A 17,200-nucleotide genomic window follows, 5' to 3' on the forward strand; every position below is an offset into this window, starting at 1 on the left:
TTTTTAAGTTTTTCTAAAGAATATAAATTATGTTTCAAATAACACACATGGGAGGAAATTAGCCACAATCAAAGTTCTAAGGCATGACATGTTTATAAATAATAAATCTTACGGGATTTGTACATTTTTTTATTATAATCCATAGTTAACCACTTGTTAATCCTCACCAGTTCATCGTAAAGATTTACAATTTGTTGTATGCTGAAATCACAAAAACCGTTGTCGTATATGTTGTTGTATGTTGAATTTCTTGTAGTGATTTCTTTTTATATTATGTGTCATCTTGGTAAATTAATTCAATTCACTTTTAAATTAATTCACCAATCTATTATTCTTCATCTAAAAAAAACATGACCCAATAATTTGCCAATAAAGAAATGATAACAGCAATCATCACATACAAATTCCAGCAAACGAGGGGTTCAAATTTCACAATCTTATAATTATTTTATTTTAAAATAAATATAAAGTACTGTGGCTTAGTTGATTGTCTCATGCAATTCTCAGGGGAAGAAGCCATGAGACCACAGGGAAGGATTATGATTTCCACCATCACTAAACTGCAGCATCATCCCATCTCCGCCACCGCCGCCACTCGTACCACCACCGCAGCCATACCCCAATAATCCTCCCATTTGCTGCTGCTGCTGATAACTCGTACTCCCCATCCAATCCGGAAACCACATTGGCTGCGGTGCCCTCTCCATCCCTCCTAACTCCTCCACTGCCGGCTTCTGCTCCAACGCTGCCCTCTCAGACGGCGGCGCCTCCTCCTTCTTAAGCATCTCAATCCTCTTACAAATCTCCTTCAAATTCTGATCAAGCAACCACCCCATATCATTCAACTCCGGTACAGCCAATCCCTGCACCCCCTTCCCCGTCAAACACTGATACATAAGATGAGTAATCTCCTTCTCGCGGTTATCTTTCTGCAGTTTCTTGATCTGCTCCGCCGCCTTCGCGATCCGGCCTCGGATAAAAGATTCTTGGTTCACCATTTTCTTGCTTTGCTCCATCTCCGGCACCCGCCTGAACTGCGTTATCACACGCTGCGCTGCTCGTGGATCAGCCGGCCAGACGTCGGGAGTGGACTCGTAAGGACTATACACGATGGCGCATGCGTCGATCCCGCACAGGGTGCTTAGCTCGCTCACCTTCTTCATGAGCCCTTTCTTTCTTTTCTTGTACGTGGCTTTTCGGGACGAATCATTTGTGATGAATGAGAGCTTCACCTTCTTTCTTGTCATTGTAGGAAATGGTGGATATGGTAGTGTATGTGATCTGTGAGGAAGGTTTGGTTTGGTTTCTGGAATGGGAAATGGTGTTGCTATATATAAGGGTTCGTGGGATTTGTTTGAAATTAAGAGGGGATATTTTGGGAGTAATGTTTTCCAAGGTTTTGGTAAGAATTTTAATATTTTCATATCATTCAAATTATTGCTAGAAGATATGTGTATATATCTATTAATGTATCGGTTAATTAATAGACACATGCATGATGTTAATTTGACAATGTTAATTCATTTATTTTATTATCTTCGATCGGTAAACAATTGAGAATTTGGACACATTTTTTTCATGAAGTTCTTAATTCTCTTCTTTTATTCATGTTAATTATATACGTATTTTTGCTCTTTTTTTTTTGATTTTATTTTGAATGTTTTTTTTTTATTAAAAAATGAATTTATTTAATACTCGAAAATGAGATTTATATGCAACTTATTAAGCAAGCATCATATTCGGGTAAATTAATAAGCGTGATCTAGTTTTTCACGCTTGTGTCTAGGGATGGCAATTTTCCCCGCGGGTTTGGAACCCCACGGGGAAAACCCGAAACGGGGATGGGGATTCCCGATTTTTTCGGGTTTGAGTTTGGGTTCGGAGATTTTTTTAAATCCCCGATGTAGTTCGAGGCGGGTATGTGATTACTATCCTCATCCCCGAACCCGTCCCGAAAATATATTATCAATAATAAAATAATAGCATTATTAGTATTAATAATATAATTTTTAAAATATAAATAATAATATTATTATTAATATTGATATTGATATTAATATTAAAATTATATCTAATAATAATAGATAATAATAAGTTTTGGTTTGAGAAAATCTCCGAATCCGTCATCGTCTTGCCATATTAATATTTTTGAAACGGGGATGGGGACGGAGATGGTAAGTTGATCCCCGAAGTTTCGGGTTAGGGGATTCCCCGAACCCGAAAAAGCGGGGATGGGGGTGGGGATGGCATTCGGGGATGGGGATGAGAATAGCAAACCCGCCCCCGCCCCGGCCCATTGCCATCCCTACTTGTGTCCGAGTTTGTAGAGTGAATGAATAGTTTAAGTTAAATTGTCAACATTTTAATTCAACTTACCAATATATTTTTTCTCTGTCGTACATGTTTTGCCAGCTTTACTCAGAGTAGTTTACTCAACTGACGTAGTGTATGAGCCAATTTGTGACTCTAAAAAAAAAAAAAAAAAAAAAATCTGAAATAGGAAACCTTTGCGACAGTTTTTTTAAAACTCCGTCGCTATATCACTTTTACGACGATGACTGTCGCTAATCTGGACTGTATTCCTAAACGGTCGCTAATAAACCGTCGCTTTTAGCGACGGTTGGTAAACCGTCGCCGATTTAGTAAAGCGACGGTTCAGAGCCCGTCGCAATAATTAGCGACAATGTATAACTGTCGCTACTTAGTGACGGTTTTTATGTCATTGTCGCTAATCAGACAGTCGTTACGTAGCGACAGTTTATTTAACCGTCGCTAACGAGATCGGCGACAGTTTACAAAACCGTCGCAAATAGCGACGGGTGTCTTCAAACCGTCGCTAGTTAACGACGGTTTTTTGTTTATATGTTGCTAATAGCGACGGGTTTTGAAACAACCGTCGCTAATATTCTATAAATATCACGCCCTCCTTCCATTTTCCACCAAACCGCTTCACTTCTGTTATAGATTCTCCAAGCGATTTTAGTTTCGACTTGAGGTAAATTTGTTAGCTTCAATTTTTTTATTTATGATAATGAATTTTGTTGGCTTGTCTATAAATATCGCGGTCGTCTTGTAGCTGTATTTTTTCACATGAACAGTGTTCCCGACGTCTTTTGCAGTGATACTGTAAGTTTGTTGTTTATTTATACATAGTTTTTTTGTTTTATTTTATGTTATTTAGAAATTAAATTATATATTATATGTTTGTTATTAAAATATTTTATAATTTAAATGTTCAATTAACTGTCAACATTAATTTTTAAATTTACATTTTTATGTTGTTCAATGATATTAATTTTTTTAATTAATGAACAAATGATACCGATTCAATAGAATACATCTTAATTATTCTTTTGTAGGATAAAACGGATAACGATAGAAATTGGTTGTATCGTTGGTTGGAGAATAGATTTCTAACAAATGAATATTGTGTTGGTGTAGAGTCGTTTGCGACATTTGCACTTAGTGAAATCTTGAGTGTTTATTAAATGGAAATATACTCATTGCAATCGAAAAAAATGTCAGAACAAAGTATATTTAGACGAAGATGCTGTTAAGGTACATCTCGGTCATTATGTATTTGTACCGAATTACTACAATTGTTTTTTCATGGAGATGAATACATTCATCCGTTCTACCCTAATCTTAATATTTATGCTCTTTGTCATCTTCGTCTCGTCTTGCACCTCGAATCGGTCAAACTACATTTCCTTAATTTTTTTGATACTATTGAAGAAATTGTTAACTTTGAAGAGAACCTTAAAAATGAGAATGAGAATATTGTCGAATAAAATCCTACAATAAATATTGTTCCCGAAGTTCATGAAAGTCCAAACAGTTATATTAAATCATTGTATGAAGGCATTAAATCAGCCGAGAAAGAAACCGTCGCTAATCACTTTTTTTTTTTGTAGTGCTAAGTCCAATAACTAAATTTTGGCACCCAACATATATTGACAATTTTTGTTTAAGTTTCATATTTTAAACAAATAGATTGGATTTCAAATCTATTGATTTCAAACATGGAAGTTAGATCAAAAACTTCAAATTCATCTATTTTATGTTTATATAATATTTCAAAATCACTCATAGTGGTATTCGAAATTCAATATATTTTACGTAAATAATAAAGTTATAGATCTAAGATTTAATTTATGATAAAATATAATTGAAATAACATCCACATATGCAATCTTTTCTCGAGTCGTCTTCTTTGGTCTGTACAGCGGCCCTCTCGTCGTCTCCGTCTGGTTCATTCTCGACAACTCATTGTTACTCTTATTCTTACTCTTTGATTTTTTTTCTCAATTATGTTTTTTTTTTGTCTTTTTCTTTATTTATGAAGTTGTTTTGGGAAAGTTTCTGACTTTATTTAGCGATATAATGGAAGAATCATTATGTTGTAATTAAAGATAACTATTCTGCTCTGTTTTTTTAAAAAAATGTGGAATCGATCCACTTCAATTTCATTGCCATTGAATCAATTAATAATAATAATAATAATAATAATAATAATAATAATTCATTAGAAACTAAAAATATTAATAATTGAGATCAAAATTGACTAATCTAATAAATCAAAGTTTATGAAACCTTAATCACAAGATTTATCTTACAACAAATGACACCTGAATAATTTATTTTGTAATATCAAATAAAACATTTGTTTTCCTCCGCAAGCAATTGCTGGATTCGCCATTCATGTGCGTTGAATCAGGTTATTCTTCTCCATCTCTCCTAATGCTATTGAGAATGTGTTGAATTGCTGAGAAATGAAGTGCTAGGTAGATCTGTTTGCTGGGTTTTCTGGGTTGGCCGGGTGTGCGTTATTCGAAGAACGAACATTGTAACGGGGGCATGATTGAGATTTTGGGCAAATTAGGGAATAAGTTGGAGAAAATGTTGACATCGTGTGGATTAGAGTGGGATGTGGATTTGTTAATAGGGGGACCTGCGAATGACGTCGGGCTTGTGGAATGTGATGTGTCGTGTGGAGTAAGCTTAAAATTTGAGTATTTTTACTTGGAAGCGCACCTCGCGTTGCTGTACTTATATTTTACCTGCTCATGGGTTAAAGGATAGATGTTTGAGGAATTGCATCAGAGAAAAAAAGGCTGTTAAATTAGAGGTTTTGTGTTCATGTGAAAACTGTGATCTTTCCCAGTTTTTATATTAGCTTTTTCGGTCTGACATCTTTCCCTTCAATGATTTTGTAGTAATTCTTTTTTTCCTTTAACATCTCTTTTTACTTCTGGGTTTTTTGGAGTGCTTGAAACTGAGGTTTAGAGTGAATGATTCCTTTCTACACGAGTTCAGACTAGTAGATTTTGAAATCCTTTCTGAGATAGAAGTTCATGAGTCAGCAAGTGTTAAGTTAATATTATTCAGAACTTTTGGCTGAGAAAATCGTGGATAAGTTGGTTGGACGGTTTTTGACAAGAAATATTCCATCGAAAGATTGACATTGTTTATTGTCGCGAAGAACAAATTTACAACTCTTTTAACCATTTTGACACAACAAATTTCTTAATAACAAGGAAAATGTTGCTCCCTTGATCATTCTTGAGGCACTAGGAGATGCGATATGATATCTAATAAGGTGGATCGAGGGCGAGAACTGTTCATCTTGTTGAGGTAAACTTTTAACTGCCACTCCCTACGGCACATGGGGCAATGTGCTTGCGGAGTCTAGGAATTCACCCATTTCAATATGCAATGGAGATAGATTGAAAGCATGGTTACAACCACCCCAGACTGCTCAAGCAACCGACCTATCATAAAGAGAGTAAAATACGGGGAACTAGAAAAATAATCATCGACTCAGTCATGAGGACGGATGTCATATGAGACACAATGAACCTGGAAAAAGTGTACTTTTTATTTGAAATTGAGAAGAGATAGCAAACAAAATCAAGCATCGGATACAAGTAAAACCGAATAAGAACTATATCTTTTTTATAGTTCTACGAGTGCAATATATTAATAATCCTGAACAATCTCAACTTTTGCTAACAACTCATGGAAAAAGAAATATATGTCTCTGTTAAAAAAAGAAGAAGAAAGAAAGATATGACTCCAATGACAATATAGTCACGTACCCATTTCAAAAAAAGGAAGGGAAAAGGGGAAAAATGTGGCTTTTTACATAGTACATATGAAATATGTGATTTTAAAGTCAATATAATACATGTAAGTTCATGAACAGTTGCATTAATAGATGTCATCCAATGTAGTTAAAAGAATCAACAATTTAACGGCTTCAATGATACATGATATATCTTCAATTCTTTAACATGAATATATATTTTCCATGGATAAATGAATGTGTTGAAGTGAAAATAACAAAGGAAAATTATTCACAAAGAACAAATGAGGTCTAGCAGCATCATTGGCATCGCTACGCATTTGCAAGACATAATGTACAAGGACTTGGCATCATATATAAAAGAATTGAAGATTTCAGTCATAATAGAAGACGTTCTTCATGTGAATCCTATTGCCTAATAATACTCATTTAAAATGCATCAATAAACAATCTCTTACTTAGAGGGGAATCATTTACTGGGAGTTTACAATCAGGGCAACAACCATCAAAAGCCATCCTACAAATGCCACAAGTTTCATCTTGAGCATCTTACGTCCAGGAAGCAACTGCATGCCACCTAAAATATATGAAGAGCAACTCTTAAGCTATTTGAATTTGGGGGAAAATGTCAATATAAAAGATGTCAAAATCATACTCTATTCACCCGTTCCGGTGGCATTTGCAAATGATAGGATCAAGGAAAACTATTCAAAGCAGTTGCAATAGTTAGTAAAGCTATTAATAGAATGGGACGACAAAAGTCCTTTGACGTTCTAAAGGATGCAATATCTGTACTACAAGGATCGTCAAATTTAATTAATGAGAAAAACATTTAAAAGGTTTCAGGAAATTACAATCTAGTATCTGTTTCATTAGTTTTTCACAACACAAACCCTCCATAGTACAATTAAAGCTTTATGAATTAATGATTCAGGTAGAACATGAATGATCAATGTTAACATCACAAACAAATCAAATATTAATAAGCAAATTCAGAAAATCAGTGCAAATCAACACGAAATTAAGTCAACATTACTAGTATTCAATGATTGATTGACTATAGATACTAAGCGTGACCAGATGATGCTACATGTAACAGCAAACATTAAATTAGAAAAAGGTAAGATTTTATTCATTAATTTAAAAATGAAGGATACGTATAAATCTTGACTTTCATTTTCTTGACTCCTGCAAAATCAAAGACACATTCAAAAACATAAAAGGTATAAACAATAAACAATGTCAATATTTCGATGGAATATTTCTTGTCAAAAACCGTCCAACCAACTTATCCAGGGTTTTCTAAGCCAAGAGTTCTGAATAATATGAACTTAACAATAGCTGACTCACGAACTTTCATCTCAGAAAGGATTTCAAAATCTACTAGTTTGAACTCGTGTAGCAAGAAATCGTTCACTCTAAACCTCAGTTTCAAGCACTAAAAAAACCCAGAATTAAAAAGAGATATTAAATGAAAAAAGAATTACTACAAAATCATTGAAAGGAAAGAGGCTAGACCGATTAAGCTAATGTAAAAACTGGGAAAGATCAAAGTTTTCACATGAATACAAAATCTCTAATTTAGCAACCTTTCTTTCTCAGATGCAATTTATCAAACATCTGTCCTTTAACCCAGGAGTAGGTAAAATATAAGTACAGCAACGTGAGGTGCGCTTCCAAGTAAAACTACTCAAATTTTATGCTTACTCCACACAACACATCACATTCAACAAAATCGATGTCATTCACAGGTCCGCCCATTAACAAATCCACATCCCACTCTAATCCACACGAAGTCAACATTTTATCCAACTTATTCCCTAATTTGCCCAAAATCTAAATCCTTCCCCGTTACAATGTTCGTTCTTCGAATAACGCACACTCAGGCGGCCAACCCAGAAAACCCAGCAAACAGATCTACCTAGCACTTCAATTTTCAACAATTCAACACATTCTCAATACCATTAGGAGAGATGGAGAAGAATAACCTGATTTAGCGCACATGAATGACGAATCCAGCAATTGCTTGCGGGGGAAACAAATGTTTTATTTGATATTACAAAATAAATTATCCAGGTGTCATTTGTTTTAAGATAAATCTGTGATTAAGGTTTCATAAACGTTGATTTATCTAAATTAGTCAATTTTAATCTCAATTATTAATATTTTTAGTTTCTAATGAATTATTATTATTAATTTATTCAATGGCAATGAAATTGAAGTGGATCGATTCCACATTTTTTTAAAAAAACAGAGCAGAATAGTTATCTTTAATTACAACATAATGATTCTTCCATTATATCGCTAAATAAAGTCAGAAACTTCTCCAAAACAATTTCATAAATAAAGAAAAAGACAAAAACAAGATAACATAATAATTGTGAAAAAAATCAAAGAGTAAGAATAAGAGTAACAATGGCGAGATTTACAGTATGTCGTCGAGAATGAACCAGAGGGAGACGACGAGAGGGAGAGGTGTTGAGCCGATGTACAGACCGAAGAAGACGACTCGAGTAAAGATTGCATATGTGGATGCTATTTCGATTATATTTTATCATAAATTAAATCTATAAATTTATTATCTACGTAAAATATATTGAATTTCAAATAACTCTATGAAAATTGAGTGAACTTGAAATATTATATAAACATGAATTTGAAGTTTTTGATCTTACTTCTGTAATTGAAGTTAATAGATTTGAAATCCAATCTATTTGTTTAAATATGTTGGTGCCAAAATTTAGTTATTGGACTTAACTACAAATTTAGTTATTGTAAGTTTGTTGTTGATTTATATATAGTTTTATTGCATGTTATTTAGAAATTAAATGATATATTACATGTTTGTTATTAAAATATTTTATAATTTAAATGTTCAATTAAGTATCAACATTAAATTTTTTAAATTTGCATTTTTATGTTGTTCAATGAGAAATAAGGTGCTCATATATTAATTTTTTTAATTAATGATACCGATTCAATAAAATACATCTTAAATATTCTTTTGTAGGATAAAATGGATAACGATAGAAATTATATGTATCGTCGGTTGGAGAATGGATTTCTAACAAATGAATATTGTGTTGGTGTATAATCGTTTGTGACATTAGTCATCTTGAGTGTTTATTAAATGGAAATACGTTGTCCTTGCCATCGGAAAAAATGTCAAAACAATGTATATTTAGACGAAGATACCGTTAAGGTACATCTCGGTCGTTATGGATTTGCACCGAATCACTTTTTTTTTTGTAGTGTTAAGTCCAATAACTATATTTTGGCACCCAACATATATTGACGATATTTGTTTAAGTTTCATATTTTAAACAAATAGATTGGATTTCAAATCTATTGATTTCAAATATAGAAGTAAGATCAAAAACTTCAAATTTATCTATTTCATGTTTATATAATATTTCAAGTTCACTCAATTTTCATAGAGGTATTTGAAATTCAATATATTTTACTTAAATAATAATGTTATAGATTTAAGACTTAATTTATGATGAAATATAATCGAAATAGCATCCAAATGAAATCTTTCCTCGAGTCTTCTTCTTTGGTTTTGAACAGCGGCTCAACGCCTCTCCGTCTCGCCGTCTACCCCTGGTTCATTCTCGACGACTACTCTTACTCTTTGACGACTACTCTTTACTCTTTGATTTTTTTAATTTTTCTCAATTATTATGTTATCTTGTTTTTTGCCTTTTTCTTTATTTATGAAGTTTTGAGGAAGTTTCTGACTTTATTTAGCGATATAATGGAAGAATCATAATGTTGTCATTAAAGATAACTATTCTGCTCTTTATAAAAAAATGTGGAATAGATCCATTTCAATTTCATTGCCATTGGATGAAGTAATAATAATAATTCATTAGAAACTAAAAATATTAATAATTGAGATTAAAATTGACTAATTTAGAAAATCAAAGTTTGTGAAACCTTAATCACAGATTTATCTTAAAACAAATGACACATGGATAGTTTAGTTTGTAATATCAAATAAAACATTTGTTTCCCCCACAAGCAATTGCTGGATTCGCCATTCTTGTGCGCTGAATCAAGTTATTCTTCTCCATCTCTCCTAATGCTAATGAGAATGTGTTGAATTGTTGAGAAATGAAGTGCTAGGTAGATCTGTTTGCTGGGTTTTCTGGGTTGGCCGCTTGGGGGTGCGTTATTCGAAAAACGAACATTTTAACAAGATTGAGATTTTGGACAAATTAGGGAATTAAGTTGGAGAAAATGTTGACATCGTGAGGATTAGAGTGGGATGTGGATTTGTTAATGGGGGGACATGCGAATGACGTCGGGCTTGTGGAATGTGATGTGTTGTGTGGAGTAAGCGTAAAATTTGAGTATTTTTACTTGAAAGCGCACCTCACGTTGTTGTACTTATATTTGATGAATTGCTTCTGAGAAAGAAAGACCGCTAAATTAGAGATTTTGTGTTCATGTGAAAACTATGATCTTTCTCAGTTTTTACATTAGCTTAATCGATCTAGGCTCTTTCCTTTCCATGGTTTTTTAGTAATTCTTTTTTCCTTTAACTTCTTTTTTTACTTCTGGGTTTTTTGGAGTACTTGAAACTGAGATTTAGAGTGAATAATTCCTTGCTACCCGAGTTCAAATTAGTAGATTTTGAAATCCTTTCTAAGATGGAAGTGCATAAGTCTGCATGTGTTAAGTTCATATTATTCAGCACTCTTGGCTAAGAAAACCCTGGATAAGTTGGTTGGACGGTTTTTGACAAAAAATATTCCATCGAAAGATTGGCATTGTTTATTTTTTATACCTTAAAAGTAAAGCACAATTTTATTTTAAATATTGAGCTTGGAATTATGTTTTTGAATGTGTCTTTTATTTTGCAGGAGTCATGAAAATGAAAGTCAAGATTACACGTATCCTTCATTTTTAAATTCATGAATAAAATCTTACCTTTTCCAATTTAATTTTTGCTGTTATATGTAGCATCATCTGGTCACACTTAGTATCTATAGCCAATCAATCATTGAATACTAGTAATGTTGACTTGATTGCGTGTTGATTTGCTTTGATTTTCTGAATCTGCTTATTAATATTTGATTTGTTTGTGATGTTAACATTGATCATTCATGTTCTACCCGAATCATTAATTCATAAAGCTTAAATTGTATTATCGAGGGTTTATGCTGTGAAAAACTAATGAAATAGATACTGGATTGTAACTTCCTGAAACCTTTTAAATGTTTTTCTCATTTACTTAAATTTGATGATCCTTTTAGTACATATATTGCATCCTTTAGAACGTCAAAGGACTTTTGTCATCCCATTCCATTCATAGCTTTACTAACTCTTGCAACTGATTTAAATAGTTTTCCTTGATCCTATCATTTGCAAATTCCATCGGAACGGGTGAATAGAGTAAGATTTGACATCTTTTATATTTCCATTTTCCCCCAAATTCAAATAGCTTAGAGTTGTTCTTCAATATATTTTAGGTTGCATGCAGTTGCTTCATGGACGTGGGATGCTCAAGATGAAACTTGTGGAATTTGTAGGATGGCTTTTGATGGTTGTTGCCCTGATTGTAAACTCCCAGGGGATGATTGCCCTCTGAGTAAGAGATAGTTTGTTGATGCATTTTAAATGAGTATTATTAGACAAGAGGATTCACGTGAAGAATCCCTTCTATTATGACTGAAATCTTCAATTTTTTTTATATATGATGCTAAGTCCTTCTACATTATGCCTTGCAAATGCGTAGTGATGCCAATGATGCTGTTAGACCTCATTTGTTCTCTGTGCATAATTTTTCTTTGTTATTTTCATTTCAACACATTCATTTATCCATGGAAAATATATATTCGTGTTAAAGAATTGTAGATATAAAATGTATCATTGAAGCCATTAAATTCTCGATTCTTTTAACTACATTGGATGACACCTATTAATGTAACTGTGAGAATTATAGATGTATCATGAACTTACATGTATTATATTGACTTTAAAATCACATATTTCATATGTACTATGTAAAAAGCCACATCTTTTCCCCTTTTCCCTTCCTTTTTTGGGAAAGGGTACGGGACTATATTGTCATTGGATCCATATCTTTCTTTCTTGTTCTTTTTTTTTAACAGAGCCATATCTTTCTTTTTCCATGAGTTGTTAGCAAAAATTGAGATTGTTCAGAATTATTAATATATTGCACTTGTACAACTATAAAAGCTATAGTTGTTATTCGGTTTTACTTGTATCTGATGCTTGATTTTGTTTGCTAGCTCTTCTCCATTTCAAATAAAAAGTACACTTTTTCCAGTTTCATTGTGTATCCTATTACATCCGTCATCATGATTGTGTCGATGATTATTTTTCTTGTTCCCCGTAATTTATTCTCTTTATGATAGGTCAGTTGCTAGAATATATGATTCAATCAATTTGTGTATTAACTAGCAATTTCATGTTGTGCAGTCTGGGGTGCTTGTAACCATGCTTTCCATCTCCATTGCATATTGAAATGGGTGAATTCCCAGACTCCGCAAGCACATTGCCCCATGTGCCGTAGGGAGTGGCAGTTCAAAGGATAAACCTCAACAAGATGAACAATTCTTGCCCTCGATCCACCATCATAGATCTCATATTGCATCTCCTAGTGCCTCAAGTATGATCAAGGGAGCAACATTTTCCTTGTTATTAAGAAATTTGTTGTGTCGAAATTGTTAAAAGAGTCGTAAATTTGTTCTTCGCAACAATCAGATTTATAGCTTAAAATGGATAAATGTTTTGATTTTATGTATTCCCTTTTTGAAGAAAAAATGCAAGTTTGTTGCTCCAAACAACCATAGTAAGTAGTAATATTTTCTTTGGTCCAATCAGCTAGAAGAAGGATGCTGGTAGCAGATATTAGTTTCCGGGTAGGACTTGATAAATTATTACATGGACTAACAATGCATAGTTCGTGGCATAGTTCGTCACTCTGATCTATTTTTCGTGTTGGATCTCGGTTTTCTCGTACCCAAGCGCAGCGGAAGTTCTAAAAAATTTTAATCTTGACATTCAAGATATTGTTTAAGCACTCGTATGGTTTAATAGAATAAACATACATAAGATGTTTAGTAATATATCTTTGGTGAAAGATTCACAAGGCTCCAACTATTCCGGAATTAGCGGAGTTCGAACTTTCTTCGTTGTATCTTTTCTTCAATCCTTCTATCAAGTCCACGACTGGATCAAATGTTCTCCTTCTAAATTACACTAGAAATTGAGAAGGATTTTACGTTGACATTAAGCAAACTGGATCAAATGTTCTCCTTCTAAATTACACTAGAAATTGAGAAGGATTTTACGTTGACATTAAGCAAACGAGAGAAGGCTCAAAAACCCTTTGAAAAACAAAGATGGTGGCCGAAATTGAGAGAAGAGAGGAGGAAGGATTTTTCGAAATTCATTGCTTGGAGGCTAGGTTTTTTCAAAATTGTGCAAGGAATATTTTTAATCCTAAAGCTAATACACAAATATATAGGCTTAGAGCCCATTAGTTAAATTAAATATTTAATTGGCCTAATCAATTAATTATTCTAGTCCAACTATTTTAATAATTAATTAATCTTTTTAAAGTTCAATTAAGAACCTTAATTATTTATATGTTGGTCTTATATTTCTCCAGGCCCATTATACATGCACTCATCACATTTAATTTAAATCCTTTAAAAAGTCAACATTTGAATTTAATATTTAAATTATAAATTCAACTACTTGAATTTATTACTAACAAAATTTAATAGTCATAAATTCAACTCCTTGAATTTATTATCTCCAAATTTCAAATATCATAAATTCAACTCCTTGAATTTTTTTTTCCTCAAAATTTTAATTATCATAAATTCAACTCCTTAAATTTACTATATCATAATTTATATAAATTCAACTTCTTGAATTTATTATCTCAATATTTTCTATAAATTCAACTCCTTGAATTTATTATCTCCACGAGAACAAAATAATACAGTACTTGTGTGACCATCAATGGTTCAGGGATACAACTAGTCGTGAGTTCATAATTCTTTGTGATTCAAGGCTTGATTCTTTATTCGGGCTTACCCTAATTTGTCTCATTCTATGTATCAACAATTGATCATTAAAATGTCAGAAATATGATTTCTGATTAAACTCATCGAATCATGGTAAGAGCGTCTAGTAGCATCGCCCCATGATTCCCTAGGTATCATTGATAGTGCCTGCAAGAATCATTCGGTTATGATTAACGTACAGTACGGTTCTTCATCTCATATATCCCGATCGAATCTACAACCATTGGTTCATCGAGGGTTACATAAGTATTCGATAACTCTGTGACACATCTTTGAGAATAAATAGTGGCATCGCATGTACAATTGGAGAATTCCTTCTCTAACGTACGTCTCATACTCTAGCCAGAGATTCCATGCACTATTATTTCATCAGATCACACAGGATATCCACGCCCGTAGGTGAGTGGTTAATTCCCGAGTACAATGAACTGGCTCTTACATGTGTCGCAACTATACCCGATCTCGCCACCTGATGATCGTTCTGAAGTCGGTAAACGAGTCAAATCACAGCCCTAGCATATAGAGCCTTAGTATTGTCCCGGATTGTAAGGACTAATGGTGTACAATCATAACCACTGATTTATTCTCTCGATGAATTATAACCACTTGAAAAGTTCGAGGGACGGTAGTTCGGTATAATCATCATATAAATACACATCTGTGTGTTTGGACATAGGAATGTAAACGAACCAAACCGTTTGTGAGCTATTCGAAGCTCGATTCGATAAAAGCTTGTTTGAGCTCGTTTAATGAGGCTCGTTATGATAAACAAACCAAAATCAAGCTTCACAGTATTCGGCTCGTTAGCTCGTGAACATGTTCGTTGGTAAGTTCATGAGTAATCTTTTAGATGAAAAAAATAATAGTTTTGATATTTGATTGATTGATTTTGCATATTATTTATGAAATATATAGAAAAATCTATTAAATTTATTTATCATAATAAATTTACATATTTTAATAAGAATAATATATTTTTATTTAAATATATAATTTACTTTTTAATTAATTTAATGAAAATTTAAATGTATAATTCATATTTATTAAGCTTGTTTAGGCTCGATAAAGGCTTGAATAAGCTCGTGAGCCATGTATATATTCGTTAAATAAAGCTCGAGCTCAGCTCGATTATAAACGAACCAAGCTCAAACATTCAAGAGTTCGGCTCGACTCGACTCGATTACATCCCTATTTGGACATCTCTATGACCTTACCAGCATATGCTAGTCTCGAGCTCAAACGACCTTTATTCATGTTTAAACGGCTGAATCGACTAAGAACGGATTTAGATTATACAATGTTTATAAATGAATTTCAACATCGAATTATGATTCGTTCTTATTAAAGTATAATGAATGAGTTTATCTATGCTGATTGCATTAGTATATAGATAAAGCAAAACGAAACCATAAAAAGTCAAATTATACTAAATTAAAGATTGTTTATTATAACTGAGTCAATAAATTTTCTAGTCAACTTTTGGTTTGTAAGACATCTATTCTAACATAATGTCTTTATGTCAAATCCAACATCCCTAAATACATCGGGGGGCATGAGGTCCATGTATTTTGATATGGATTTTACTGCCCCAAATATATTGGTGTCGTTATCTAAAAGTACTACCCTTGTGGGGACCCGAACCTTATTCGTCTTCTTAATCATTTTTGGGAATAATTAAATCAATTACAATAAACATCGTCTAGATTTTATTTTTTAAAAAAATATAAGAGTACGCAACATATGAAATAAATTTTATTTCATTTACAAGATCAATATTCAGATCTAAGTACAAGTCCTATACGAAAGTAAATCATAACAAATTACTGTTTATTCACTGCATGTCAAGTAATGAAACAGATCTACTTCTAAGTCCGGATCTCCACGCTAACTGTCCTCTCTCATCCTTCTTGACCCTGATCATGTCCCACCTGTTGTCATGCACACATACAAACAAGACAACAACTGGATAACTCCGGTGAGAATATAATCCAGTATAAACCATGTAAACAAGCAATCATATAAAAACATATATAAAAGCATATAACAATTATCAATAACATGTATCAAATCCGAAAACATGAATAATGTAAAACAGTAAATAAACTCGTGACTCGTCATCTCAGACTCGACTCATATCTAATATAGGAATCTCGGCTTCTGGACATTGTCTCATATATCGAATCTCAGCGATAGGAGTTGATCTACCCCTAAGCAACATCGATATAATTCAATCATCCAGTGTCTTGGCATATCCGCCACAGACTAGGCATATCCGCTCATGAATCAATACACGCTTTGCTATAAATCAATAGACTAAGCATATCAATTTCATTCAATTGCAAACATCAATGCAATAAAGTAAAGTATGTAGTTTTATGGGAAACTCGAGTCCATGGACAGTCGGGTCGATTTCAGTTAACATCGATTTATACCTTTCTTTTCTGTCAATCTTACTCTGTCGAAGTCTCTGATTCAAAGTCTATCAATATCAATATGACAATGACAATATCGAGAAGTATAATATCAATATACAACTCCAATCAGTACTAGATATAATCAGAACTCAATCTAATTCTGTTTCAACGGCATAACGGTACAATCTCACTATACCCAGCGATACACTATCAATCAGATATCAATCCCAGCATCTCATAATCGATAACAACACAAATCAGATATCAAATCAACTCTGAAAATCATAACAATTTCATACGGTATCTGTTCTTCGATCCGATTTCGATTATATGAATCATATCCGATTCTTTCAATATCATATTTTCAAAACATAACAAAAACGTAGTAAAACTTACGTCCAGTTGAAGCTCTTGTCGATAGAAACACGGCACTGAAGTCGGATTGAAATTCTAACAGGCGGATCTTGCACAAACTTCAAATTCCTAAAATAAAAGGCGTAAGGATTTCTGGCAAACTTTCCTCGGCCTTTTCTCGCTTCCTTTTGCTGAATTGTGAAGGAATGAAACATTATATATATATATATATATATATATATATATATATATATATCAATGCATGGCTATGGCAAGTG

General features: G+C 33.0%; 2 protein-coding genes and 1 long non-coding RNA gene across 5 annotated transcripts; 1 reads left to right on the forward strand and 2 right to left on the reverse strand.

Annotated features, from left to right (window-relative positions):
- Window positions 1-503: 503 nt before the first annotated feature.
- Window positions 504-1,258, reverse strand: LOC140808778 (agamous-like MADS-box protein AGL80). The gene is made up of 2 exons (XM_073166025.1): window positions 640-1,258; window positions 504-594 (listed from the first exon to the last, which is right to left on the reverse strand). The coding sequence occupies exons 1-2, from the start codon at window positions 1,245-1,247 to the stop codon at window positions 504-506; spliced, it is 699 nt and encodes a 232-aa protein (XP_073022126.1). The 5' UTR covers window positions 1,248-1,258.
- A 3,575-nt stretch (window positions 1,259-4,833) lies between these two features.
- Window positions 4,834-8,597, reverse strand: LOC140809357 (uncharacterized). 3 transcript variants are annotated; one of them, XR_012113101.1, is made up of 3 exons: window positions 8,515-8,597; window positions 7,243-7,273; window positions 4,834-6,662 (listed from the first exon to the last, which is right to left on the reverse strand). It is a non-coding gene; the product is annotated as an uncharacterized lncRNA (long non-coding RNA). The 3 variants fall into 3 exon arrangements; XR_012113100.1 differs by lacking the exon at window positions 8,515-8,597 and adding an exon at window positions 8,074-8,462; XR_012113102.1 differs by lacking the exon at window positions 8,515-8,597 and adding an exon at window positions 7,604-8,067.
- Window positions 8,598-10,323: 1,726 nt separating this feature from the next.
- LOC140809356 (anaphase-promoting complex subunit 11) lies at window positions 10,324-12,856 on the forward strand. The gene is made up of 3 exons (XM_073166951.1): window positions 10,324-10,983; window positions 11,563-11,681; window positions 12,536-12,856. Exons 1-3 carry the CDS (start codon window positions 10,934-10,936, stop codon window positions 12,649-12,651), a joined length of 285 nt encoding a protein of 94 aa, XP_073023052.1. The 5' UTR covers window positions 10,324-10,933; the 3' UTR covers window positions 12,652-12,856.
- Window positions 12,857-17,200: the final 4,344 nt, after the last annotated feature.

This window comes from Primulina eburnea, chromosome 13 (assembly GCF_022965805.1).
Source record: "Primulina eburnea isolate SZY01 chromosome 13, ASM2296580v1, whole genome shotgun sequence".
NCBI lineage: Eukaryota > Viridiplantae > Streptophyta > Magnoliopsida > Lamiales > Gesneriaceae > Primulina > Primulina eburnea.